We start from the raw sequence: 25,885 nt of genomic DNA, 5'->3' as shown, positions 1-25,885 counted from the left end.
GCACTGACGGGCGGGCTGAAGGGGTCGCCTGCGCACGCGCAGTTGGAAGCAGGGCCTCAATTTTGTGGTGGTGTGGGTGAGTTGAGTGCTGGTGGACTCGTGTTGGCCCTCAGAAACCCCACGTAGCTGCTGCCAGCTTTTCCTGCCCTCGCCATGTTCCTCACCCGGTCTGAGTACGACAGGTCTGTGCGTCGGGAGAAAGTGGGGTCGGGGTTGTGAGTGGGCAGGACTGGGGCCCGGCCACGGCCTGGGTTCTGCCGTGTCATGGGGCGCCCCAGGAACCCGAGGCTGGCCCGGCCTGGGGATCTCTTGTCCTCCCCAGCCGCCTGCAGTGATTCCCCAAGCTAGACTCGCGCCAGGTGCTACCGCTGAGTCACTGCTGGGTCCCAACTCGGTGCGGAAGGGAGAAGCCCCGCTTTGTGCTTGGGGAAGAAGGCCGAGGGGCCGCGACTCCGACCTTTAACCCGGAGAAGTCCAGGGGTCAACCCCGCCTCCGTTCATCTTTCGTGCTGAGTATGACTGCCTTTTTAAAAAATGTGAACGTGTTGCCTGAAAAAAAAGAAAAAGCTACTAGAGATTCTTTAATGGCTCTCATAATTTCAGCTCCCCCTTCCTTCTAGGGGAACAACCTCGTTTTCCGTTTCTTAGTTGTGGAAGTAGAGTAACCTTTCCTTTGGTTGAAATGTAGGAGGGCATGCTGGTATGTATAGTTTCTGCAAAAGTCTGAAAGTATTCTCAGCTATGCCCGGATGGAGTGTGGAGTCTGATTTTATAGGAACTGGAATTTAGAGTGGTTCTTAAGAGTTTCCTCATCACGCTGATTCCACTAGACCTAGACTTTTCGCACTTTTTGAGAAGCTTAAAGCAACTTAGTTTGTGTGTGTGTTAAGGCCACATCTGTTTTTGAAATTAAGGTTGTGAGATTGTTGTATTCATTAAAAGAAAAAAAATATTTTTCAGGGTTTGGAAATGCTGAGTAAAATTGTGCATAGACAATTAGACATTGTTACTTTCAGTTTCTGTTTGGGTGGGTTAGATTTTCACATAGCTGCAAAGATGTTTTTGGGTTTTTTTGTTTGTTTGTTTGTTTGTTTGTTTGTTTAGCCAGGAAAGGCAGATGTTTTCTTTCTACTAGCTCTTTAGAAGCTGCATTTCTTGTCAAGTGTATGTTGATCCTGTCAAAAGTTTTATCACTTGGAACTCCCACTTTTTTTATGCTTTTACTGACTCAGAATATATATATGTGAAGTTTTAAAACTGACAGCTTTTCGTACTGTTCTGTAAAATGACTTGGTATTTATTTTCCAGAGCATTAAAAAAAATCCTCCTTGGGTGATAGAATTTTGAGTTAGGGGGTGTATGATAGACATTATTATCCTTATCAGAAAGTCTTTATTAAGGTTCTGTGATCATTTACTTAACATCTTCAATGAGTGCTATGTGTTATTCATTTTTATATCCTCCCAAGAATGCCTAAAATACAGCCTTTTTAAATTCACTTAGCTAATATACTTGCATGCTTGCTGTGTACAAGACACTGTTCTAGTTACTGGCCATACAGCAGTGAACAAAATCAAGATTCTTGCTCTTAAATGGGAGCTTGCCTTTTAAAGAGCTATTTAAAAAATAACTATAGTGCAAGTCAGAAGTGGCTTCATGTCATTAGAGAAATTCAAATCAAGTACTATAGAAAGTTTGTTGAGAGAGGTTGCATTCAATATTAGGGGGTCATTGAAAACTTTAAAAAGGAGCCGATATTTAAACTGAGTCTTGAGAAAGAAGAAGATTTTAATAAATATGGACTAAGTCAGTAGGTTGGAGGCAGAGAATATAGGATAAACAAAGGAGGGGCAGTGGGGAAACAGTGCCTGTTTGGAACATTCTTTTCTGTGTGGTACATTTGATACATGTATGGGAGTGGTGAACTATGGGGAAAACAGGAGGGTGCTAGATATTGGATGGATTTTTTTTGTAGTGAAGGAGTTTGGGTCACTATTTTTTTTCAAAAATTTTAAAGTGTTTTTATTTATTTTTGAGACAGAGAGAGTTAGAGCATGAGCAGGGGAGGGGCAGAGAGAGAGGGAGACAGAGAATCCGAAGCACGCTCCAGGCTCCAAGCTGTCAGCACAGAGCCCGATCCGGGGCTCGAACTCACAGACCGTGAGATCATGACCTGAGCTGAAGTGGGACACTCAACCCACTGAGCTACCCAGGCGCCCCTGGAGTTTGGGTCACTATTTAGGCAACCATGTGGTATTAATTTTTATTTGAAGAAGTTACATAATTGTGTTTTGCAGAGATTATTTGACAGGAGCAGAAGAAAGAGTGAGTCAATACCAGTTAGAAGGCTTACAATAGTTAGGTGAAAGGTAATGAGGTCGTTGAGAATGAAAGAGTGTTGAGTTACCTTGTGGGAGGAATTGATGTGACTTGGTATATGATTAATGTGGGAGAAGATGGGGAGAAATGAGTCAGATCATTCAGAACTTTCTAGCTTGGGGAACTGAGAGATTGCAGGTGTTTTAAAATAAAAATGAAATAGGATGACAGGAGATGGAACTGATTTTGCAAGGATGGCTGGATTTAAAGAGATATTTCAGATTGGAAGATATTGAGTGTTCGGTGCTAATGGGATATCCAAGTGAAAATGCTCAGGATTCATTAAATTAATCAGGGAAGAGGTCAGACCGGTAATAGAGGTTTGAGAGTAGTTGGTGCTTGATGTAAATGAACTAACCCAAAGAACAGTGAAGTGTGAGAAGACAGCCAAGAGTAGAGCCCATATAAGGATGTAGTAATTAATACTATACTAGGATGAAGTGCCTGAATTAAGGTGAAAATACTGTATTCACATGGTACTTTATCACAAAATTCTTTCATACTCTGTGCAATTCAATATTAATTATCTTGTGATAGATGTACGATAGGTTTTGTCTTTTGTTTTTCATTTGAGGGAATTAAAGCTACTAAGTGGCAGAACTAGAACTTAATTTCAGTCTTCTGTCCTCAGACTTTTCACTCAGTGATTTTTAAAAATTGTTCCTAGAGTTCTGAACTTTTAAATGACCTCTGGGATATTACCTCTGGGGCCAGGAGGATTCTGGGATGGTGAGATTCTCTTTTCACTCCTGATTTAGCCCAGAGTAATAATTCCCAGGGCAGTATAGTGGAACAATTCAAAGATAGGTCTCCGCAGTCACATTGCCTAAATCCTAATTCCACCTCTGCCCCTTACATGCTGACTAACTTTGGGCATATTACTCAACCTCTTTGTCAACTTTCACATCTGTGAAATAATGTCTGTCTTTAAATGTTACTTCATAGGATTATTTTGAGGGTTAAGTGAATTAAATAATTTAAAGGTTTATAACAATGCCAGGTATATAGTAGATATGCAGTAAATGTCAACTTGTATTATTACCTGTTTTGTATTTCGGGGATACATATACTTTTTTTTTTTTTTGAAGAAAGAGTTTTTGATAAAACAAATTTGAAAACACTGTATTATATATCATGTTACATGTTATCAAATCCAAACTCTATAAGCCAAGGATCATAACTACTTTCATTCATTTGTTCAAGTATTTTTGAAGTGTCCATTGTGTGCAGAAGACTTTTATAGCTAAGACCATGATTGATGCCTCTTCTCCATAGGGATTTCCAACAGAATGGAACAAGAAAAGGTGGGAAGGTGTATTAGAAAGAAAAAGAAGTCTAGCGTGTAATTGGTGTAAATATGTATGGAATGAATAAACTAGCTTAGGCTTTAGGAACCAGCCCGATCTCAGTCTGTTAAGATAGCAATACTAATTCATACAAATAAATAGAGAAACGTACCTGTAACTGACTTTTACTGAAAAGTATGATATTGACATTAAATGCACGTAATGTGAAGGGGAGAAGGATAAAAGCATATTGGGAATTGCCAGGTAGTTTTGGGGGCTTGAATTTACTGAGGGAATTCAGTTTGGTTCAGAGTTGAGGTAGAAAGCCCCTTGCTCTCATTTGATCAGTTTGAAGCCTCTGGGAGTAGCACAGAAGTGTTCCATACATAAGTTCCATTTTCTTGAAAAGCTGTTAATGTACAAAACAATAGCTACAGATTGTTGTGGGCAAAGGAGAATAATGACAACATGCATATCTTGTAGCTATTTGAGCTAGATGTCAAGGAACTTGAGTTTTGTTTCTCTACACTTTTTCTGACAATCTTTAATGCTTTTTTTAATTATAGGGGTGTGAATACTTTTTCTCCTGAAGGAAGATTATTTCAAGTGGAATATGCCATTGAAGCTATCAAGGTATAGTATCAAGTAGCAAGTTTTTGAAATTTCATGGCAACCTCCTGCATTGCTGGCAGAACATTTGGAGTAAATGTGTTTTAGCTATCTCTCCCTTTTGTTTTTTAATGTTTTTATTTTATTTTTGAGAGAGAGAGGGAGGTATAGAATCTGAAGCAGGCTCCAGGCTCTGAGCTGTTGGCAAAGAGCCTGACGTGGGGCTCCAACTCACAGAACCGTGAGATCATGACCTGAGCCAGAGTCAGACGCTTAACCGACTAAGCCACCCAGGTGCCCCATGTTTTAGCTATTTGTTTAGAAAATATTCTGTATCTCCCTTTACCCAACCACTAACCGTTTTAATATCAATTTCAATCCTATTCCTGAAGACTTTTGAACAGATCAATGCTTCATAATTATGTAAGTATCTTTTTCTCAGTGGGGCTGAAGGGACATGTTTGTGTTCATAATCCTCTTGGCTATAAAGAGAGGGATATAGAGGTCTGGACTTAGCATCTGGAAGATACTTTGAAAAATTGTTTAACTCATCACCTGTATTCTTAAAATTGTGGATTTGTACTGGACACTTTCAGGACTAAGTAAGAGATGTGTCCTGTAATGTAACAAAATCAAATAGTTCAAACCAGTTTTTTTTTTTAGTTTTTTTTTTAACGTTTATTTATTATTGAGAGAGAGAGATAGAGCATGAGCAGGGGAGGGGCAGAGAGAGGGGGAGACACAGAATCTGAAGCAGGCTCCAAGCTCTGAGCTGTCAGCACAGAGCCTGACGCGGGGCTCGAACTCACAAACCACGAGATCATGACCTGAGCCAAAGTTGGTCGCTCAACCAACTGAGCCACCCAGGCGCCCCCAAACCAGTATTAACAAAATCAGTAAGTGAGCTATCTATACTTAAAGTTAGTTATCACATGGGATCTGCATTTGTTGAATTACGGATAATCTAAGTTCTGATTTAGGTTATCCAAGGAAGGTCCAGGCATCAGTATTTTTAAGGGCTCCTTCAGTGATTCTAATATCTAGCAAGAATTGAGAATCAATGATCTAGATGAACCCATTACTCTGTGCTTCAGTCACCTCTACATCCCTAAATAACCTCTGTTTGTATAGTCCTAGTGATAGAATATTTTCTCACTAGGTAGCTCATTCTGTTAGAAAACAATTCATAATGGTTTAGAAATTTATCCTTGTATTGAATCAAAAGTCTAGCTTCCTGGGGTGCTTGAGTGGCTCAGTTGGTATCGGCTCAGGTCATGATCTCATAGTTAGTTGGATCAAGCTCTGTGTCAGGCTCTGCACTGATAGCATGTAGCCTGATTGGGATTCTCTCTCTCCCTCTCTCACATTCCCTCTCTCTCTCTCTCTCTCTCACACACACACACACAATAAATAAATAAACTGTAAAATAAATAAATCAAAGTCTAGCTTCTTTGAAGTTTCCTTAGTTGTCCCTAGTTTTGTCCTTGAACCACACAGGATGTTTAAACCTTTTCCAAAAACAGTTCTTCAAATAATTGAAGAGAGCTACTGTGTTTCTAAGTTACCTACTATAAAAAGAGTGTATTATAGAAAACTATTGTATGAGAATCTAGAAAAGGGCAAAAGAGACTGTGATTAGTTGAAGACATAGAAGTAAAGGTGGATGCACTATGATAGATGGTGGGACAGAAAGTGGTGGGCCAGCTACAAGTGCCTGTTTCTGATCATCTTTGCCCTGTATTGAAACCATACATTATTATGAATTGTGAAGACTATGACGATTTCAAGCTGTGGCATTTATTTTGAGCCTCTAAAGATAATAGTCCTATCCAAGCCAAGAATAATCCTCAGTTTTGGGGGGGGTTCTTCTTTAAGCTTCTTACTGCTAGTAATTTTCAGTTTGCTTAAAGATAATTAGAGACCATGTGATGTCTACCCTAGGTTGGGCTAAGATAGAAATAGCCATGTGACCCTTTAATAGATGTGACTTAACCCATGTGAAAATTCAGGCTCTTTGGTATTTAAACAACCTGGTTGTCGCCTTGGCAACTTATGAGTTGTCAATGAGAAAGCAATTTGATAACCATAAGTATTCAGCAGCATGAAAGGAGCTGGAGAAACGACTAAGAATGGCAAGTATAAGTTGTCATTTGGAGGTACGGTATGGATGGCATGGGTGAAAGACAGCCAGCAGAAGTGGGGAAAAAATGCCTTTGGAGTAAGTTTTTTGGGGGAAGGAAGGATAATCTGGCAGTGTCAAAATTACCATATTAAACTGAGCATGTGGACATTGGTTACTATGAGTTATACTAAAGAAATACTAGGTAGAGTCTTCAAATGTTCCCTCACTTCCTTTCCTCAGTCCCCACCAAGGGGTGGGGTGGACTTTAGGCAGAATTGTAATACTGAAATATCTGGGGTAAATGTAAGTGTTCAAAAGAAAATTCCCTTGATTTTGGTACATTTTATTACTTAGTCTGTCTTGAAAATATTAATCTTTTTTTTGGAGTGGAAACTTAGGAAGTTATTTAAGTTGGAGGCCAAATTGAACAGGCTGTGAATTCTTATAATATGAGAATTCTTCATCCACAAAATAGTTATAGTACCCAGGGACTATTGACATTTTGGACTGGATAATTCTTTGTTGAGAGACCATCCTGTGCATGGTAGAGTGTTCAGCGGGATTAGATGCTAGTAGCACTCACACTTCTAACTGTGACAACCAAAACTGTCTCTAGATTTTGTCCTCCAGATACATGTCCCCTGGAGGATAAAATGGCCCCTGGTTGAGAACAAGTCTGCCAGATAAAATTTAAAAGTAGATATAAAGGGAGTGTCTGGGTGGCTCAGTTAAGTGTACAACTTTGGCTCAGGTCATGATCTCGGCTTGTGAGTTCAAGCCCCACATCAGGCTCTGTGCTGACAGCTCAGAGCCTGGAGCCTGCTTCAGATTTTGTGTCTCCCTCTCTTCCCCTTCCCCACTTGTGTGCACGCTCTCTCTCTCTCTCTCTCTCTCTCTCTCAAAAATAAATAAACATAAAAAAAAAAAGTAGATATAAAGTCTGTCCTGCTCTGTTCAGTTGGAGATTTAAGAGCAATGTACTATACGTAAAACAACTAGAGAACAACTAAGTGCCAAATTAAATTCTCTAGTAATATTTTCTGACTTTTACATTTTTATTCTTAAGGCATACCTGCATGTAGTTTTAGAATCAAAAGATAAAATAATTATATCAACCTTGTAACAAAAACAGCAATCCCTGAGGACTGCCCCCTCTATCTTCAGCTTCCCAAAAGCAACACTTTTAAGATCTTTTAGCTGATAATTTTCTTGGCATTTGCTTCCATATTTCTAGCACAGAAGCAGACAGCCAGCAGAAGTGGGGAAAAAAATTTTGTTTTTGTTTAGATATTATCCACAGACTTTACATTATAGACGATGAAGATTTTTGCCCCCAATGACACACATGGACACACACACACGCTTTCCTCCTGGGGTGGAGGTACAGCAATTCACTCAATATATACTTTTGTGAGATCATTAGTCAACACTTATAGTCATATGACTATGTAAATGTATTCACAGCTGAGCCATTTTTCCATTTCTGCACTATATTTTCCTGGAGTTAAGAGCTCTTCTTTTTTAAAAATTTACTTAATTTAATGTATACATGTCATAAATAATCCCCAAAGTCTCTCTAGGTTATATGTATCTTCTCAAAATTTCCAAGCACATTAAGTATCCAGTAAAGATTCTTAAAAATATCTTTGAGCTTCTGACCTGTTCCAATTCTGGACTAGTTCTCTGGGCATACTGCTTTTTCAATTTCTAAGCTCCTTTATTTTTTCCTTTTTCTTATTAGTGTCCTATTTTTGTTTTATGGATGAAATATATTCTTTAAGGGTTTTTTTTTAAACTTTTCTTTCAATTTTTTTTTTCTTGAATTGGTTAGATTCTTTAGAGCTATGTTTTTTAAGCTACAGGTCTTGACCAATTAGTGAGCATTGAAATCAATTTAGTGGGTCAAGGTAGCATTTCTTTTTGAGTGGAATAGAACAGTAGATATCAGAATGCCATGTTGATACTATTGGTGTTTCATTGTTTTTTTCCCACGTTGTTTCTATTGTATTTATTTGCGTATGTTAGTATGTTTTGATCATGATATAAGATATATTTCTTAATGTCGATTTTGTCCAACATGTTTGAAAACTGTTCTAGAGAAAACTGCCCCTTCTCGTTTCATGCCTGAAAGGTGTTTCAGCTACTAGCTTCAGTGAGCTGAATGGGGAAAGAAGGCTGAAGTTCTTAACCTTCAGCTAGTCAGTCTTTACTTAATCCCCTGTTTTCACTCTGGTACTCCTGCCTTTGACTGTGCTTAGTGTCCCCCAATCCAAAGACCACTGTCTGTTTTACCCTTTCCAGAGTTTTCTATAGGAGTGGGGGTGGGAGCTGTCATCTAGCTTTATAGCCTAGGGGAGGGGATCTGGAAATCTGTTTCTTAGGTAAACACTGAACTGATTTTGTGATTTTTAGCTCCTTTGTTTCTATTTCCAGAGGTCCCTTTCTTTTTTGGGATCCTATAATGTAAATCAGATTGTTTCTTGATTTTCTTTACTACTGGTTTAGGGTTCAGATTTCTCAGGTCTATTAAGTAAATTATCACTAACCTGTCTTCTTTCCTAGAAATTTTGTTGCTGTGCCTTTGCCCATTCTCTTTGTGCTAGTATATTTGTGCATCGCCCCCTACCCCCTGACTCTGCCATCCTTTAATTTTGTACTATTACGAGGCTAGGGGAAGGAGTAGAGCTAATGTGTGTGTTCAGTCTATACCTTTACCTAGAAGTATGAATGCCCATTTTTTACATAAAGTTCTTTAACAGTCCTCTCCTGTAGTTATGCATATATATTAAAAAAAAAAAAGCTGGTATATACATTGAAAAACATTTGTAAATAAAGTCACAACTTTATGCATTTGAAAAATAATTCACTTATGTATGAGACATGATTATGCAGTCTGCAGTCATGTTAAGCATGTTATGCATAATGATTCATGAAATTCCTTGGACTCCTTTACAATAACAGGTTCCGGGAGTCTGATGCTTGCACTGGCAGGCATTGCTTTGTGGAACTAACTAAATAATAATGGTAATTCAGGGGCACCTGGGTGGCTCAGTCAGTTAAGCGTCCAACTCTTGATTTCAGCTCAGGTCATGATCTCATGGTTTGTGAGTTAAGGGATAAGTAATATGGCATGAGAAAATGGGTTGGGCTATACCTGGTAGATTTTGTTGGAGAATAATGAGTAATAAAGTTTGAAATGAAAAGTGAGATTAGGTTTTGAGGGCTTTGGAAGCTTATTTGGATTTTATGTGACAGGCAATATAGGGAGATGTTAGTTCTTCAGAGAAGAAGTATAATTAAAATAGCATTTTATTAGATCAGTTAGGCTATAACATGAAATATACATTAAGAGAGAGATTAAGATGGGGAACCTAAGTAAGAGGATGTTGAAGTAATCTAGGCATATAAGAAGAATGACTAATTTTGTTACTCATTTATTATGTGCCAGGCACCATTTTAAGCATTTTATGTATTAATATATTTACTTTCTTGATGTTTTATTACCCCCATCTTGCAGATAAAGAAACAGACATAGAGGGATCGGTGACTAGAATGGTGCCCTGGAGATGGGGAGATGAAATTAAGCTATATTGTAAACTGCTAGTGACCTCAAAAGATTAAGTTAATAATTATGTTTGTGGTGGTGTTTTTGTTTCTTCTTTTGTTTGTCTGTTTGTTTATTTATTTTGGGGGAGAGGGAGAGAAAAAATCCAGGCAGGCTCCGTGCTGCCAGCACAGAGCCTGGCACAGGGCTCTATCTTACAAACTGTGAGATATGACCTGAGCCAAAATCAAGAGTTGGACGCTCAACCCACTGGGCCACCGAGGCACCTTTTTCCTTTTTTTAATGTACACTACTTTTCTGGAGGTCATGTAGATTTGAGAAATACTACCTTTGGGGACAGGTCAAGAGAACAGAGGTGAAAAGAAAAACATTCTAGTTTCATTACTTTTTTGCCCGTTGATGTTTAGAACTTTAGAATCTACCCCTCTCCAAAATATTGGCATTAGAGTTGATCATTTTCCAGATGTTTTCAAGACTTCATTGAACTTTTCCCTTTAGAAGAACAAAATCTGTAAATCAAGTGTTCCTGCCATTGACAAGAATAACACATTACTTATTAGGGTGCTGTTTATACTCTCTGAATACTTGGTATGGCTAATTGAAGCTTCTGTCTTGTGCAGTGTTCAGAGAGATTCCTGGTGAGTATGTGAGACTGTTCTTTGACCTGTACATGATAACTATAACACGTTTCTTTTTAGCTTGGTTCTACAGCCATTGGGATTCAGACATCAGAGGGTGTGTGCCTAGCTGTGGAGAAGAGAATTACCTCCCCACTAATGGAGCCTAGCAGCATTGAGAAAATTGTAGAGATTGATGCTCACATAGGTAAGGAGTAGGGGGAAGTTGTTCTATAGGATCTGGCTTGGATTAATTAGTCTTCTTTGGTGTTCCACAGGAGGTTCATTAGATGAACATCTTATCCCCTTATTAGCTACTGTTTTCCAGGCAGTAAGCCAGTGTGCATAATATAGGAGTGGGAAGCAATTGTAGGGCTCAGCCTACTTCCAGAAGTTCCTTTCTCTTTCAAATTGAGACTTGGCGAATATGGTTGTCGAAATATGTAAAGGTTGAATCATAGGCCAGCTCCCTATGATGGCTGGGTCTTCAATGTTGCATAATGTTAGCCCTAGTAGGAAGCCATCTGGAGCAGAGGATCATGTGGAAAACTAGAGTGTCCACTAGAAAGAGGAATTCTTAAAGGTCTTTAGAGTGACTAAGGTTCAGAGAGCATGAGAATAATAGATTTTGAGCAGATCAGTCCTCTTCCTCTGTTTTCAGATTTATCTTTTTACTCCCTGTCTTCCCCTATATCCCCCACACCCCAGCACTCTTTTTTGTTTTTGTTTTTGTTTTTGTTTTGGTCTCTGTTATAATTTCCCTGCCTTAGCTTCTGGCATCATTGTAGCATTACAGGGTGAGTAGTTCTGCATTTTAGTTGACTGTTGAAATTTTCTTAACCATTTAGTCATCTAATTAGTGGAATATTGGTAAAATAATTAGTTGCCTGAAGGCCTCAGAACCAATGCCATGGTGACTCCAGGAGCTTGACAGTATCTTTCAGATGTAGAAGCTGAGATTTAGTCCTTTAAGAACATTTTGTCTACTTAATCCCAAGTTGTGTGTCTGGAGATAGATCAGTGTCACTTCATTCAGCAAATTGAGAACCTACCATGTGCCAGACCTATGCTAGTCACCAGGGATACAGAGAAAAATGAGACATAGTCCTTATGTTTCAGAAGCATACAGTCTGATAGTGGAGGTGGACATGTAAATAAGTAAATGCAGTTGAGTGACGTAGGTGTTAAGAGAGGCTGTAGTATGTGCTCAGTAGGGGTACAAAAGAGGAAATCATTAGTTTTGTCTGGGACCAGTGGTAGTGGGACTTTCAGAAAAAGATTCCATAAAGCGATGCTTGAGCTGAGTTGAATTCTGAAAGATGAGGAAACGGTCACTAAGTGAACAAGTGTGTGGGTATAGGAAGGGAGAGCACTCCAGTCAGAGGGAATAGAAATGAGCAAACCCTTAGTGGTGTAAAATAGGGAATACCCTAGCACAAGAAGTTTGGTATGACTCGCAGGTGGACTGTAGCAAGAAATAAGTCTTGGATCAGACAGTAGAAGTCTTTTTACCATGCTAAAGAGCTTCAACTTGATGGGAAAGATTTTAAGCTTTGGGGTAATATCATCAGATTTTGAGAGAGAGAGAGTATGAGCAGGGGTGGGGCAGAGAAAGAGGGAGAAAGAGAATCTCAAGCAGGCTCTGCACTGTCAGCAAGGAGCCTGATGTGGGGCTTGACCCCACGAACCATGAGATCATGACCTGAGCCTAAACCAAGAGTCAGATGCTTAACCAACTGAGCCACCCAGGTGCCCCCAGATTAGTCTTTTAGAAAGACAGTTCTCATAACAAGTTTGCAGGTAGAGTGAAGGGGCCTGAGACTGGAGGTAGGGAGACCTGGAAAGAAATTTCCTTTAATCCAAATAGAAACAATGAGGGATTTAACCAAGGCAGTAGACAGAGAATGGACAACGTAAGGATTAATGCTGGACAGGTTAATCAGATGGAGATTGATAGAATTTGGGATCTGATTGGTTGTGAGGGCCAAGGAGTCTAGAAGGAAGAAAGAACTTGATTTGAGTTGGTGGTATGTCCAAGTAGATATATTAAGGGAGTCATTGGCTTCATAGGTTTGAAATGTGGTAGTAAGGCTTAAGCTGGAAATACAGATTTCAAGTTATGGCATATAAAGTAACAGCTATAACGTTGGCATCTTGGACCATCAGGCAAACTTTCTTTCTAAACTAATTGGTTTGTATTTGGTCAGGGAGGTGAAAAAGCTTTTGATTTTATCCTGGGGCCTTTTATAGCTCATAGTGACATGGTTATTTTTTTCCTTATTTCTTCTGTTGGGATGTTAGTGTTCGCTTAGTTTGAAAGTGTATTGTGGTCTACGAGAATGCTAAAGGAATGCTTAAGGATGTAATATGTGAAAATTCATGCTTGTTTGGCTGTTCTTGCCTGTCTTCTATCTTAATACTGGACTTCTGAGTTATTGCAGATGGTTTTATTTATTTGTAGTATAATTATACTTGTGTTCAGTATAATCAAATAATTTCCCATCTAACCTCTTGGGTGTATTGCTATGGGATTGCGTATGGCCGCCATGGTTCCATTCCAGTGTTTCAGTATTTCTTGAGTGGATGAAAGAGTTCTGCTAGGATTTGGCCCCTGGGTCACTATTGCTTTTACATTGCAGGTTGTGCCATGAGTGGGCTAATTGCTGATGCTAAGACTTTAATTGATAAAGCCAGAGTGGAGACACAGGTAAAATTAGCATCATCTCTCCTTTTTACCTTGATGCTTGAGTTCCTTGTTTAATGATGTAGCTGCCTGGGCTGTATTGCAGGCTATCTGTGTTAATATCAGATGTAGCTCTTAGGAGTGATTTTTGGATAGACCACCTAGTTAATAACTTGTTGAGGCTTGGAGTCTAGCCATCCAACCATTGCAGCTTTAAGGAAGCCCTGGTAAATAGTGCTGACAGTCTCTTGCTTCTTTTTGATTTGCCTTAAATAAAGCAAGCATTGCACTACATTCTGTTCCCTAATTAACTGTGGGAGCACCATAGCAGGAAGTGGACATAGCTAAAGGACATTCTACCCCAACTGCCTTTGGTGCTGGGCTTGCAAGTAACAGCTCTCCTATGGTGAGTAATGTTATGTACCAGGTCAAGAATGCTGATTTTGTTTTTTTCTTTAATTGAGTACCTGCTGCTTCGAGAAAAGACCAGTAAGAAAAAAATTCCTGATTGATAAAACTTTTTGCACTTATTTTCAACTTTACTGTCAGTACTTATGTAAGAGTAAGTCCTTTAATTTAAACACCAACACAATGATAAGGTAGGCTCTTTGAGGGAAAGTGGCACTTAGCTGTTAGCATTCACTTTGTGAAAAGACTAAGCTTAGTGCTATGAAGGGCTAACTCTGTTTTTCAAGGGAATAATCCTCTAGTCCGTCATTAATGCTTAGGGTACTTTGATCACAGTTTCTTTCTAGAGCTATTTCTCTTCCTCTCATGTAGGCCCAAGCATTCGAGTTCAGTGTTAAGAAAAACACACTGGAGCTGAGCCTTCGGTTTGCAACCATAGTCCACAGGGATGTATGTAGTGAGATGGTGGACTGCTTTAATGCTTTTCTTATTTAAAAGTTAGACCACATTTTGCTCTTTTTCTAGAACCATTGGTTCACCTACAATGAGACAATGACCGTGGAGAGTGTGACTCAGGCTGTGTCCAATCTAGCTCTGCAGTTTGGAGAAGAAGATGCAGATCCAGGTGCCATGGTGAGTGTGGTGTTTGTGGCAAGTTTCCTTCTAAGGGACTTAGGACATTTGTCCTCTGAACATACCTTTCCCAGCCCCTCTTACCTCCTGCTTCAGTAGCCATTTGTTTATCTTAATACCTCTTGTTTTTTGGTTCTAGTCTCGTCCCTTTGGAGTAGCACTGTTATTTGGAGGAGTTGATGAGAAAGGACCCCAGCTGTAAGAATTTGCCATTTTTTCCTGTTTCTTTTTTTGTAGAATTATTTTAATTTGGGATGGGGACTGGTTGTCTAAATTGAGAGGATTATTGTAGAATTATAAAAAATGAAGGGCTTCTAACTCTAAAGTTCAGTGATTCTGTGCTGTTTATACAAAGACAAGCATTCTGTGAAGAAATTCCCTGTTGGAACCACTGCTGATTCTGGAAAGAATTAGAAGCAACCTTGTACTATAGTCAGGGTGTGTTTTAGAGCTTTGCTTTAGAATGCTGATTTGTTCCTTTTCCTCAAATATTATTTAGATAGGCATACACAAGTGCCATATTTATATCTTCTATACTTCTAAATTTCTGAGGAATGAATTAATTTTCTTAAACACTTTTTAAAAGATCTGGTTTCAGGTGCCTGGGTAGCTCAGTTGGTTGAGCGTCCAACTCTTGATTTTAGCCCAGGTCATGGTCCAGTGTCCTGGGATTAAGTCCTGCATTGGGCTCCATGCTTAGCATGGAGCCTGCTTGGGATATTCTCACCTCTCTCTCTGCCCCTCCCTGGCTCGTGCATACTTCCTATCTTAAAATAAATAAACTTTAAAAATAAAATAAAAGATCTGGTTTCTATAGCTGCATGTGACTTTGCATGTGAATTTTGATCTCGGGGTTGTGAGTTGAGCCCCACATTGGGTATAGACATTACTTAAATAAACTTAAAAAAAAAAATCTGGTTTCTCTAGGCATACAACATCTTTTGGACCTGTACCTCAGTATTTCAGTGGAGTTTCCACTGCAGGGCCAAGCATTTATATTCTTTAGTGAGATATTTGTTACATAAAATGCCACCACTCTTAAGCATTTGTGACCCCCTTCTTTTGGGGGGTTTTGCAGGTTTCATATGGACCCATCTGGGACCTTTGTACAGTGTGATGCTCGAGCAATTGGCTCTGCTTCAGAGGGTGCCCAGAGCTCCTTGCAAGAAGTTTACCACAAGGTAATTGAGTACTCTCACAACTTTTATTATTATTTTATAAATCAAGGTTTAATTTACATAAAATGGGAAGACCTTAAGTGTTCAGTTCTAGGAGTTCTAGGAGTACACACCCTCGTGACCACCACCTAAAACAAGATGGAGAACACTTCCATCACTCCCTGAAATGCTTATTTCCTCTCCGTTCACTCTCTTCCTCCCTTTCAACCATGTTTACCACTGTAGATTAGTTTTGTCTGTTCTTGTCCTTTCTATAAATGCAGTCATACAGTTTATATTTTGCATTTGCCTTTTTTGTTCAATAATGCTGTTTTTAGGATCCATTCGTATTTTTGCACATATCAGTAGTTAATGCTGAGTGCTGTACCATGGTATAGATGACCTCAGTTTGTTTACCCTTTATCTTGAAAGCTTTACTTAACAGATAGATTTCCTAGTCTGGCTCTAAAAGCAAGTAGACATTTGGCATTTTTTACCTTGTAGGATGGGAAGACTTGGCTTTGGGTAACTTGTTGTGGTTGAAGGCTATCTTACTTACTGGTTCACACAGGGATGTCTACTCCCCTCTACCCCTGATAGTATTGATTTTATGTGTGGAAGAAATTGGGTTCATGGGTTCAAAACACGGTACTACAAGAGCAGGTTTATTAAACCAGTGGGCTACCTTTTTAGATCATTTGGGAGTTGTGAATCATAGGATATTCCCAATATTATCTTGTTTCTGTATTAAAAGAGGATAACTAGAGAAGTGTAGCCCTTTCCACTTCTTCAAAGATCACTTAATATGAAAGTTGGTGACTTTGATCTGGTTCAAAATAAGACTTGAAACTTTGAATGAATGTATTCTACTTATTTACTGTTTACTTGAATTCTAGAGATACCTGGTAATGCACTGTACTTACTAAGCTGCTTGATTTAGTAATATTTGCTATATCATTCAGGGAGATAGGGGAAATCTTTGAAGGAAGGAGGAATTACATAATGGCTACTCTTCTTACCCTTTTTGTTTCAAGTCTATGACACTGAAAGAAGCCATCAAGTCTTCACTCATCATCCTCAAACAAGTAATGGAGGAGAAGCTGAATGCAACTAATATAGAGGTATTTTTCTCTTGTGGTGTTTTTTATTCAGATATCATAGCTCCCTTATCTCCCATGGAAATAATCACATTTTGTATGCTCAGCCCTTAAGAAGTTATTGTTATCCTTTGAAGCTCCAATACTTCTATAATAGTAATAAGAATGGACTGTCCCCAAAACGTGTTAACTTATCCTAGGACATTAGGAAAGTTGCCTGGAAGAGGTGATGCTAGAGAAGGGAAGAGAAGGGTACTCCAGGAAGAGGGAACAGCCATGTGCAAAGGCTCAAAGATATAAAATAACATTGTATGCAATGGAGAATTTGAGGGTTTTCTGAATGCTGGGGTGCAAGATATATGTAAGGTAGTGAGTGAGGTGGCAAGAGATGATACCAGAGAGTTGTGGACCAGATTCTGACTGCCCTTATTTAGGATGCTAAGAGTAGATGGGAGAAAAGGAGATAATGGTGAGTAAAAAGATAGAGTAGGTTTGCAGGTGAATTGAGAGAGAGGTCCTGTATTTCCCTGGTGAATGTTAGATCATCTGCTGAGAGTGGGTGAATTCAACAGTAGAGTTAAGGCAAATGGGAACTATTTGGAAGAGTCTTTATGGACAGGGAAAAAGGAAGGCTGGGATAAGCAAAAGGACTGCTGGGCTACCTTAAAATACTAATGGGAAAAAAAAAAAAAAACTAGCGGAGGCTCCATTTACCAGATTGTTATCACAAGTTAGGACGGAGGGGTGGCACCTGGGTGGTTCAGTCAGTTGAGGGTATGACTTCAGCTCAGGTCATGATCTCACAGTTTGTGGGTTCGGGCTCTGTGTTGGGCTCTGTGCTGACAGCTCAGAGCCTGGAACCTGCTTCAGATTCTGTGTCTCCGTTTCTCTGCCCTTCCCCCTCCCACTCATGATCTGTCTCTATCTCTCAAAAATAAATAAACATTAAAAACAAGGGGGAAAAGCTGGAAAAAAAAGTCAGGGTACAGGGTGCCTGGGTGGGTCAGTCGGTTGAGCGTCTGGCTCTTGGTTTCAGCTCAGGTCACAATCCCAGGGTCGTGGGATCGAGACCTGTGTCAGGTTCTGTGCTGAGTGTGGAGCCTGCTTAAGATTCTCTCTGCTCCTCTCCCCTGCTTGCTCGCTCTCTGTCTCTCTCTGTCTCTCTCTCAAGTAAAAGAAGGGGAAAAAAAAGGTCAGGATGGTGGTCATAATATTATATTTCAATTAAAAAATTTTTTAAAGGCAACTGTGTCTGTAATCACAAATCAGTAACTAAACCAATCAGCACTTACCAGAATTATGTCAGCTGTACTCAGTGTGCATTGAGAAAATGTATGTTTAGGTTAATCCCTGGTGAAGGATGGCCTGGTTAAGGGCTGACAAATGTCTTGCCATTAGAGCCAGCCAGCTTCCACAGGCTGCAGTGAAAGGGGCAAACTTGAATGTCAAAACAAGGGGCTGGCCTAAAGTTGGGAAAGCGTGGGTGGAATTGGAGAGAGGAGGTGGGGGGAAAGAGGGGTTACTTCTTGAGCAGTAACAGGAAGAAGAGGAGTTTGGAATAGAAATGGAAAAACTTACTACATAAATACTATTTTTACACTTTCTTAGTAACAGTGATACCCGGTCTGACTCTTAGGAGGGAGTTTGTCAGTTCCTTTCTGGTACTTTGGGGGTGTTTGGTACTGAATGAGATAGGGTCTTGCCATTTCTTTTCTTCTTCTTCTTCTTCTTTTTTTTTTTTTTTTTTTTTTTTGTTGTTGTTGTTGTTTTAATGTTTATTTATTTATTTTGAGAGCAAGTAGATGAGGGACAGAGAAAGAGGGAGAGAGAGAATCTCAAGCAGGCTCTTTGCTGTCGATGCAGAGCCTGATACAGGGCTCTATCTCACAAATCGTGAGATCACGACTTGAGCCGAGATCAAGAGTCGGACATTCTACCATTTGAGCCACCCAGGCACCGCGGGTCTTGGCATTTCTGCCAAAACTACCCCCTTCTTCCTACCTCAGAGTAATTCAGAGATAGCTCTGCTGACTTCACAATGCAGGTTCTGAGGTCTGCTTGGTTCAGTTGAAACTGCATAGATTTTTAGCTCATTCAGTTTCAGTGTTGCTTTGAAAAGAGCATCAGATGTGTCTCAGTCATGCTCTCTCATTGTTTTTTTAATGTTTATTTTTGAAAGACAATGTGAGTGGGGGAGGGACACAGAGAGGGAGAAAGAATCCCAAGCAGGCTTCATCTGTGCTGTCAGCACAGAGCCCGATGTGGGGCTAGAATGCACGAACCGTGAGATCATGACCTGAGCTGAAGTCAGATGCTTGACCAACTGAGCCACCCAGGACCCCCCATGCTCTATTGTTAACTATATTACTCCCTGACTTAGTTATTTTTGCATTTCAAAAGGTCACTTTCACTTGTCTAAGACAGTTTACTCCACCGGTACTCTGATAGTTTCCAAATCTGACTGGCCATCAGTCTTTGGAAATGAAGTCCAGAAATCTGTACTTTTGAAATCTCCTTGGGTGATTTTGATGGTCAGTCTGAGAAAGTCAGGCATTTGGGGGCCCCTGCTCTACCAGTTGTCCCTTGGATCACCAGCCTGTCCTTCTCTACAAAAAAGGAAAATTTCCAAGCTGCATCTTTTTTTAGAAAAACAAAACAAAGCACACCTTTGTTAACTCCTCCTTCTACCTAGTATCCTGTCTTAAAAAAAAAAATCCACTTTGTTGAGATATAGTGTACATACTGTAAAATGTACCTATTTTAAGTATACAGTTCAGTGAATTTTGACAAATGTATAATCTGCCACCACAATTAAGGTATAGAACATTTCTACCATCCCAAAAAGTCTCCTCATGCCCCTTTTTAGTTCGTTCCTTCCCACTGATCTGCTTTTTGTCGTTAGATTTGTCTTTCATGTTCTAGAATTTCATATAAATGGGTCACACAGTATGTGCTCTTTTGTGTCTAACTTCTTTCACTCAGCATAATGATTTTTGAAATTCATCTCGTGTGTATCAGTCTGTTACATGTTATTGCTGGGCGCTATTCCATTCATCCTTTTTTGTAATCTTTATTACTAGGTCTTTTCCCAAGAGAACCTATATCCATTGTCCTCACCGCTTCTCACCTCATTTATTCCTCAATTGCTACCATTTGTTAGTGTTAATATTTCCCTGGGACTTTTCTTATTTTGCTAAGTTAACTCCAGTTTGTCAGATTTCGTGGTCACTTTTTAAACCTATTATCTGACTTTTCTGAAGCAGACTCCTCAAATTTTTGACAATTCTATAAATTTTTTTTTAATGTTTTTATTTTGAGACAGAGAGAGACAGCATGAGCAGGGGAGGGGCAGAGAGGGAGGGAGACACAGAATCTGAGGCAGGCTCCAGGCTCTGAGCTGTCGGCACAGACCCCGACGCGGGGCTTGAACTCACGGACTGTGATCGTGACCTGAGCTGAAGTCAGACGCTCAACCGACCGAGCCACCCAGGTGCCCCAAATTTTTGACAATTCTAAAACGAAACATTATCTTTCCTGAAAACCATTTCATCTTCCTGCCCTTCTAATCTTAGTTGATGATGCTACCGGTATGTATACCTGTCATTCACAGTAGAAACCTAGAAGACTTCGGCTTCCCTTTTTTTTCCCTTCACTGAATTGTTCCCTTCACTGTCTTTGCCCCCTTGTAAATAATTGTCATATTATAGTGCCTCCTCTCCATCCCTACTTCCAGTGCCTTCTTTTGTTCAGGCACTCAATTTTCTCCTGCCTTGTATCCTTTCAGAGGTTTCCTAACTAGTCTTCTTGCCTCTAGCCTTGCCATCTTTCATTTCATTCCATTTCCTTCATTGTGCTTACTGAGGTTGATTTTCTAAATTACATATCTAGTCTTGATTGTTCTCCACTTGAAAACATCTTTTCTGGGGGCACCTGGGTGGTTCAGTCGGTTAAGCATCCGACTTCAGCTCAGGTCATGGTCTCGTGGTCCTTGAGTTCAAGCCCGATGTTGGGCTCTGTGCTGATAGTTCAGAGCTGGGAGCCTGCTTCAGATTCTGTGTTTCCCTCTCTCTCTCTGCCCTTCCCCCCACTCTCATGCTCTGTCTCTCTCAAAAAATAAACATTAAAAAAATTGAAAAAGAAATCTTTTCTGACTCCCGTCTATAAGATAAATCGTAAACTTCTTTCATGGTATGATAATTTACTGTTCTTAAGTCATATGTTTAATCTGTTAGGCACCTTGCTAAGCATTTTGCGTGCAATTGTTTCTTTTAATCCTCACAGTACCTCTGTCAGATTGGTATTCCTATTTCCATTTTACAGAAGAGGAAACTGAAGCTTTGAGAGGGTAGGACCTTGCTCAAAATAACAGTGGTAAATGATGGAGTCAAAATTTGAACCCAGCTGTGATTGGGGTCCAGTACTTTTTCTTTTTTTAATTTATTTATTTTTGAGAGAGAGAGAACACAAGTGCGGGAGGGGCAGAGACAGAGAGAGACACAGAATCTGAAGCAGGCTATAGGCTCTGAGCTGCCAGTGCAGAGGCCCGCTCAGGGCTCAAACCCATGAATCGTGAACATGGGTTCTCTCTTTGTTGAGAGAACATTTTTTTTTTTAAGTCTGTTCCCAGATCAGATCTTCAGGTGTTTTAAAATGTTAGTAGTCTTTTTGTGTTTTTCCTGTAAGTGAAGGGGCAAATAATACACATCATGTAATTGGATTATGCTAATTCTGACCTGACTTGAGCTGAAGTCAAATGCTTAACTGACTGAGCCACCCAGGCGCTCCTGTGCCCTGTACTTCTTTTTTTTTCTTAATTTTTTAAATGTTTACTTGTTTTCAAGAGAGTGGAGGAGGGATAGAGGTGGGGGTGGACAGAGAATCTGAAGCAGGTTCTGTGCTGACAGCAGAAAGCCTGATGCGGGGCTCAAACCCACAAGCTGTGAGATCACGACCTGAACTGAAGTCGGACACTTAGCCGACTGAGCTACTCAGGTGCCTCCTGGGGTCCTGTACTTTTATAACCACTATAGTATACTGTCTTTCCTACTTCGCCTCCCGTTTTATCTCCTCCCATATGCAGTCTCTGCTCTAGCCATTCAGAATTACTTCATTTTGCAAATATATCCTCTTGTTGCATGCTTTATACATGTGCACATTCCATCTGCTCTTCTGGTTCTCCACTGTGTGACCCATTTTTGAGTTGTGACACAACTCAAAAGTTGCTTCTCTTTGAAACCTTGCTTGACTCCCCCTAGATCACTCCTTTGTGCCTCTACATATGCTCAGCTCTCTTATAACACCTGGCATTAAAAGCATTTGGTGTCCAGCACCCTTAGTAAATAAAAGAGATTTTCTTTATCTTTGGATCCCTAATGCCTAGTACAATTATAACTAGTACATAAGTGCTTAATAATTAATTATTAATTGAATTAATGAAAGAAAATGTTTCACCTGTCTCACAGAACTTTTTGAAAGAATAAGATAAATAGAAGAGTATCTTTCATATTCCCTATGTAAATAAGTTTATCATGATGCAAATGCAAGGGGTTATTTTTACTCATCTAGTGATGAGTGAGTACCTTCCTAAAGGCCGTATTTGGGTCTAGTCTTATTAGCACCAATTTACAGCCAGATTCTATCAGACTTTTCTATTCAGAGCTTTCCCGGTTTCTGTTTTTAGCCCCTGAAATGGTTTGGGAAGACTAGCCTATGAGCTGTGAGCAACTTGACAAAAAAATTCTGTAGGCCCTCACTCTTCTCTGCTTTATTGACCTTGTGTCTCTGTCCTCACGTCCTTGAAAGATGTAGTAATAACATTATTTTAATTTCCCATGGTCTATATGGACATGAATGATAATGTTTAACATGTATTTTATAAATATGTGTTCTGACATTTTGTGTAATTGGATAGGTCTTTTGTTGGGAGAATCTAGTGGAGACTGCAGGCTTTGTTGAGAGAACATTTTTTTTTAAGTCTGTTCCCAGATCAGATCTTCAGGTGTTTTAAAATGTTAGTAGTCTTTTTGTGTTTTTCCTGTAGGTGAAGCGGCAAATAATAAACATCATGTAATTGGATTATGCTAATTCTGGAAGTTTCAAATTACGTTAAATATCAGTAATGAATATTACCAAAAGTACCCTAGTATGTTTAACTGTAAAGTCTAAAGAAAAAGGCAATAGGAGGAAATTTAAAACCAACACAACCGCTTTTTAGGCAAATGTCAAATGGCACCTATTGCTCAGTATTGGCCCCCAAAACATGGGACTATGTTATCAGCAGAGGTGATAGAAAACTTGGTAGTTTTAGTTAAATTTGAAACTGTCTTCTGACCCTTGTATTTTATTGTTTAAATAGATTCTATCTGGACTGATATTTATAACTAATATTTGTCAGTCTCAACTGACTTCCTGTGTTGGTGCTAATGGAATACTTTTATTTTCATGGCTAGTCCTTTTAAAAAACAAAACAGGGGCACCTGGGTGTCTCAGTAGGTTGAGCGTCCGACTTTTGATCTCGGCTCAGGTCATGATCTCATGGTTCATGAGATTGAGCCTAATGTCTGGCTCTGTACCCCTCTCTCTCTCTCTCTCTCTCTCTCTCTCTCTCTCTCTCTCTCTCTCTCTCTCTCTCTGCCCCTCTTCTACTTGTGAGCATACACATGTGCACATGCGCTCTCTCTTCTCTTTGTCTCTCAAAATAATGAACTTAAAACAGACTTTGTTGTTAAGTTGCATTATGAAAAATTTTAAAGAAAATAATATACCTAATAATAATCGGTAATTATTTGGTGCTTATTATAATGTTCTAGGCAGTGTTGTAAGCACTTTACACAGATTAACACATCTTCACAACTTCTGTATGAATTAGGTGCTATTGTTATCCCCATTTTACCGATAAAAATTGAAACACAGGGTGGCCAGGAAACAAAGGTCACACAGGCTTCACTTCCAAGTGTGTAAACACACTTTTCATATATTTCTAAGGAAAAAGTACTGACCCCAAGTAATTTGCTGCTGCTTTTCTGATACTTGTTGAAGTAGTGTCAAGAAATGACAATGACACCAGGCATTTGGTTAACTGTTATGTGGTCTGTTAACCTCAAAATAGAAAACTTGGTCAATAAGAATTTTTATTTGGGAGTCAGAGAGCTATTTTAGGAACCTGTGGCTGAAAAGGATATCCCTTGGATAGTAGATCCCTTAGTTCCTAATGAACAGCTGCATCACTAACACAGCTTCTCCTGACCATGCTAGTGCTATCAGCAGGGTAATCGAGCCCAGCTCATTAACCCTTCTCTGCTTTCTTTCCAGTTAGCCACGGTGCAGCCCGGCCAGAATTTCCACATGTTCACAAAGGAAGAACTTGAAGAGGTTATCAAGGACATTTAAAGAAGCATGATCCTCAGAACTTTTCTGGGACAATTTCAGTTCTCTTAAATGCTTTTAACTTTTATTTCCAGTTCCTGTTCCTTGGAAAATCTCCAGTGTATGTGCATTTTTTTTATGATGTCTGTACATAAAGACAGTTCTGAAATAAAGAAAAATTTAAAATTTGTTAATAGAGTATTCTCTTCTAATGCAGTCTTTTGTTCGAAATGCTCATTTTAGGGGACAAAAAGGATAGTGGTACTAATATCCCTATCCTATCAGAGTATCTATTCTAAAATTGTTTTAGTGTCTATCTACAACAGAATCAACTATCTCATGAATCCCTTGATGTTGGCAAATGAACTTAAGCTTATCCAACTCTTCGCAATGGTTTAAAGATCTTAATACCATTGCGAATCCATTTCAGTGCCATAGTTTCACCTGATTAAATAGGTATTTTTGCTGCTATTTCTTATATGAAGGAGATGTTAACAACATGTTTTGAGGGTTGTAGTTCATTAAGCCAACTACAATGTTGTCTCAGTTCTTGTGTGTTGATAATTTGGAAAGAGATTTTCACTTTATGAAGATAAGAACTATAAGAGCTGCCATCTTATGACTCATTGAAATTATTTAAGGAATCTTTTGGAGCCCCCAAAATGGCCATATGAAATGGATATCATTATCATACGGATAAAGAATCTAAGGCTGTGTGTCCGTGGACACAGAAAACTAAGCTGTTGGGATTTGAACTCAGATTTTCTGGTTTCAAATCATCAACTCTTGATTTTACAATGCCAGGTCCCTTGAAGCCTACACACCTTCTAAGTAATAGGGAAATCTCATTGAGATTTGAAATGTACTTGCACTATCTACAACATGACTGGCTAATCCATATGTGGATAATGCAGAATTGATTGTGTATTATCTTCATTAACATTTGTAGGCAGTTGTCCATGATGTCAAAATAAGTTATGATTATTTGAGTAGGTTGAATTCATACTAAATTTCATACTGTGTTTCCAGGCAACTCTCCTCCCCCCCCCCCGCCAAAAAAAAACCCACAGAAACTTGTGTTTATATGCCTTTGGAAATTACAATGACTGGAAACACTTGGAAGAAAACTTTTGCCCTGTATATACACATAAGGAGAGTAGGGAACCAGAGTGTATTGTCACCAGTGTTCCAGAGACTGTTACGGTTATTTTAACCCTGTTATTAAATACACGGTGGGATGCCTGGCTGGCGCAAGTCGGTAGAGCATGGGACTCTTGATCTCAGGGTTGTGAGTTCAGGCCCCACGTTGAGATTACTTTTTAAATATGATAATCATGAGATTCATTTCATGTTCACCAGTTATCAAATCCTGATAGAAAATGCCACCGAAAAATCCTATCGCAACTTCTATTTATTCAAATCTAACAAACTTACTGAGTACTTACTTCCTATGTGCCAAGTAATAATGTACTAGGCATTGGGAATAGAGCTGTGAAAACAGTATGGTCTGTGCTCCCATGAAGCTTCTCGTGGGGAGAACTAGACCACAGCATTCCCTTTAATTCTGTGTAGGTTCGGGGCCCCTGGGTGGCTCAGTCGGTTGGGCGTCCGACTTCGGCTCAGGTCACGATCTCACGGTCCGTGAGTTCGAGCCCCGCGTCGGGCTCTGGGCTGATGGCTCAGAGCCTGGAGCCTGCTTCCGATTCTGTGTCTCCCTCTCTCTCTGCCCCTCCCCCATTCATGCTGTATCTCTCTCTGTCTCAAAAATAAATAAAACGTTAAAAAAAAATTTAATTCTGTGTAGGTTCATGCACAAAGTGTGCCGCTTTAGGGAGAGGTGAGAGTTGTGTCTCTGAATCATGGGTATTGTTTAAGGGAAAATAGATCGTAGCATATCTCCCATAGCCTCAGCTTACACTGTTTTCCTCCTTACTGCCCAGGCAGTGTTACTTGTACCTTATACA

At 39.6% G+C, this 25,885-nt stretch overlaps 1 protein-coding gene across 1 annotated transcript; it reads left to right on the top strand.

The window, feature by feature from the left end:
* The first annotated feature begins 45 nt into the window (after window positions 1-45).
* Window positions 46-24,120, top strand: PSMA5 (proteasome 20S subunit alpha 5). The gene is made up of 9 exons (XM_007076428.3): window positions 46-182; window positions 4,232-4,298; window positions 10,660-10,786; window positions 13,218-13,285; window positions 14,195-14,302; window positions 14,442-14,500; window positions 15,381-15,483; window positions 16,494-16,580; window positions 23,868-24,120. Exons 1-9 carry the CDS (start codon window positions 154-156, stop codon window positions 23,943-23,945), a joined length of 726 nt encoding a protein of 241 aa, XP_007076490.1. The 5' UTR covers window positions 46-153; the 3' UTR covers window positions 23,946-24,120.
* The last annotated feature ends 1,765 nt before the right edge of the window (window positions 24,121-25,885 follow it).

The sequence above is a fragment of the Panthera tigris genome, chromosome C1 (assembly GCF_018350195.1).
Source record: "Panthera tigris isolate Pti1 chromosome C1, P.tigris_Pti1_mat1.1, whole genome shotgun sequence".
Taxonomy (NCBI): Eukaryota; Metazoa; Chordata; class Mammalia; order Carnivora; family Felidae; genus Panthera; species Panthera tigris.
Note: the sequence above shows the minus strand (reverse complement) of the source record. Positions and strands in the feature narration are given on the sequence as shown.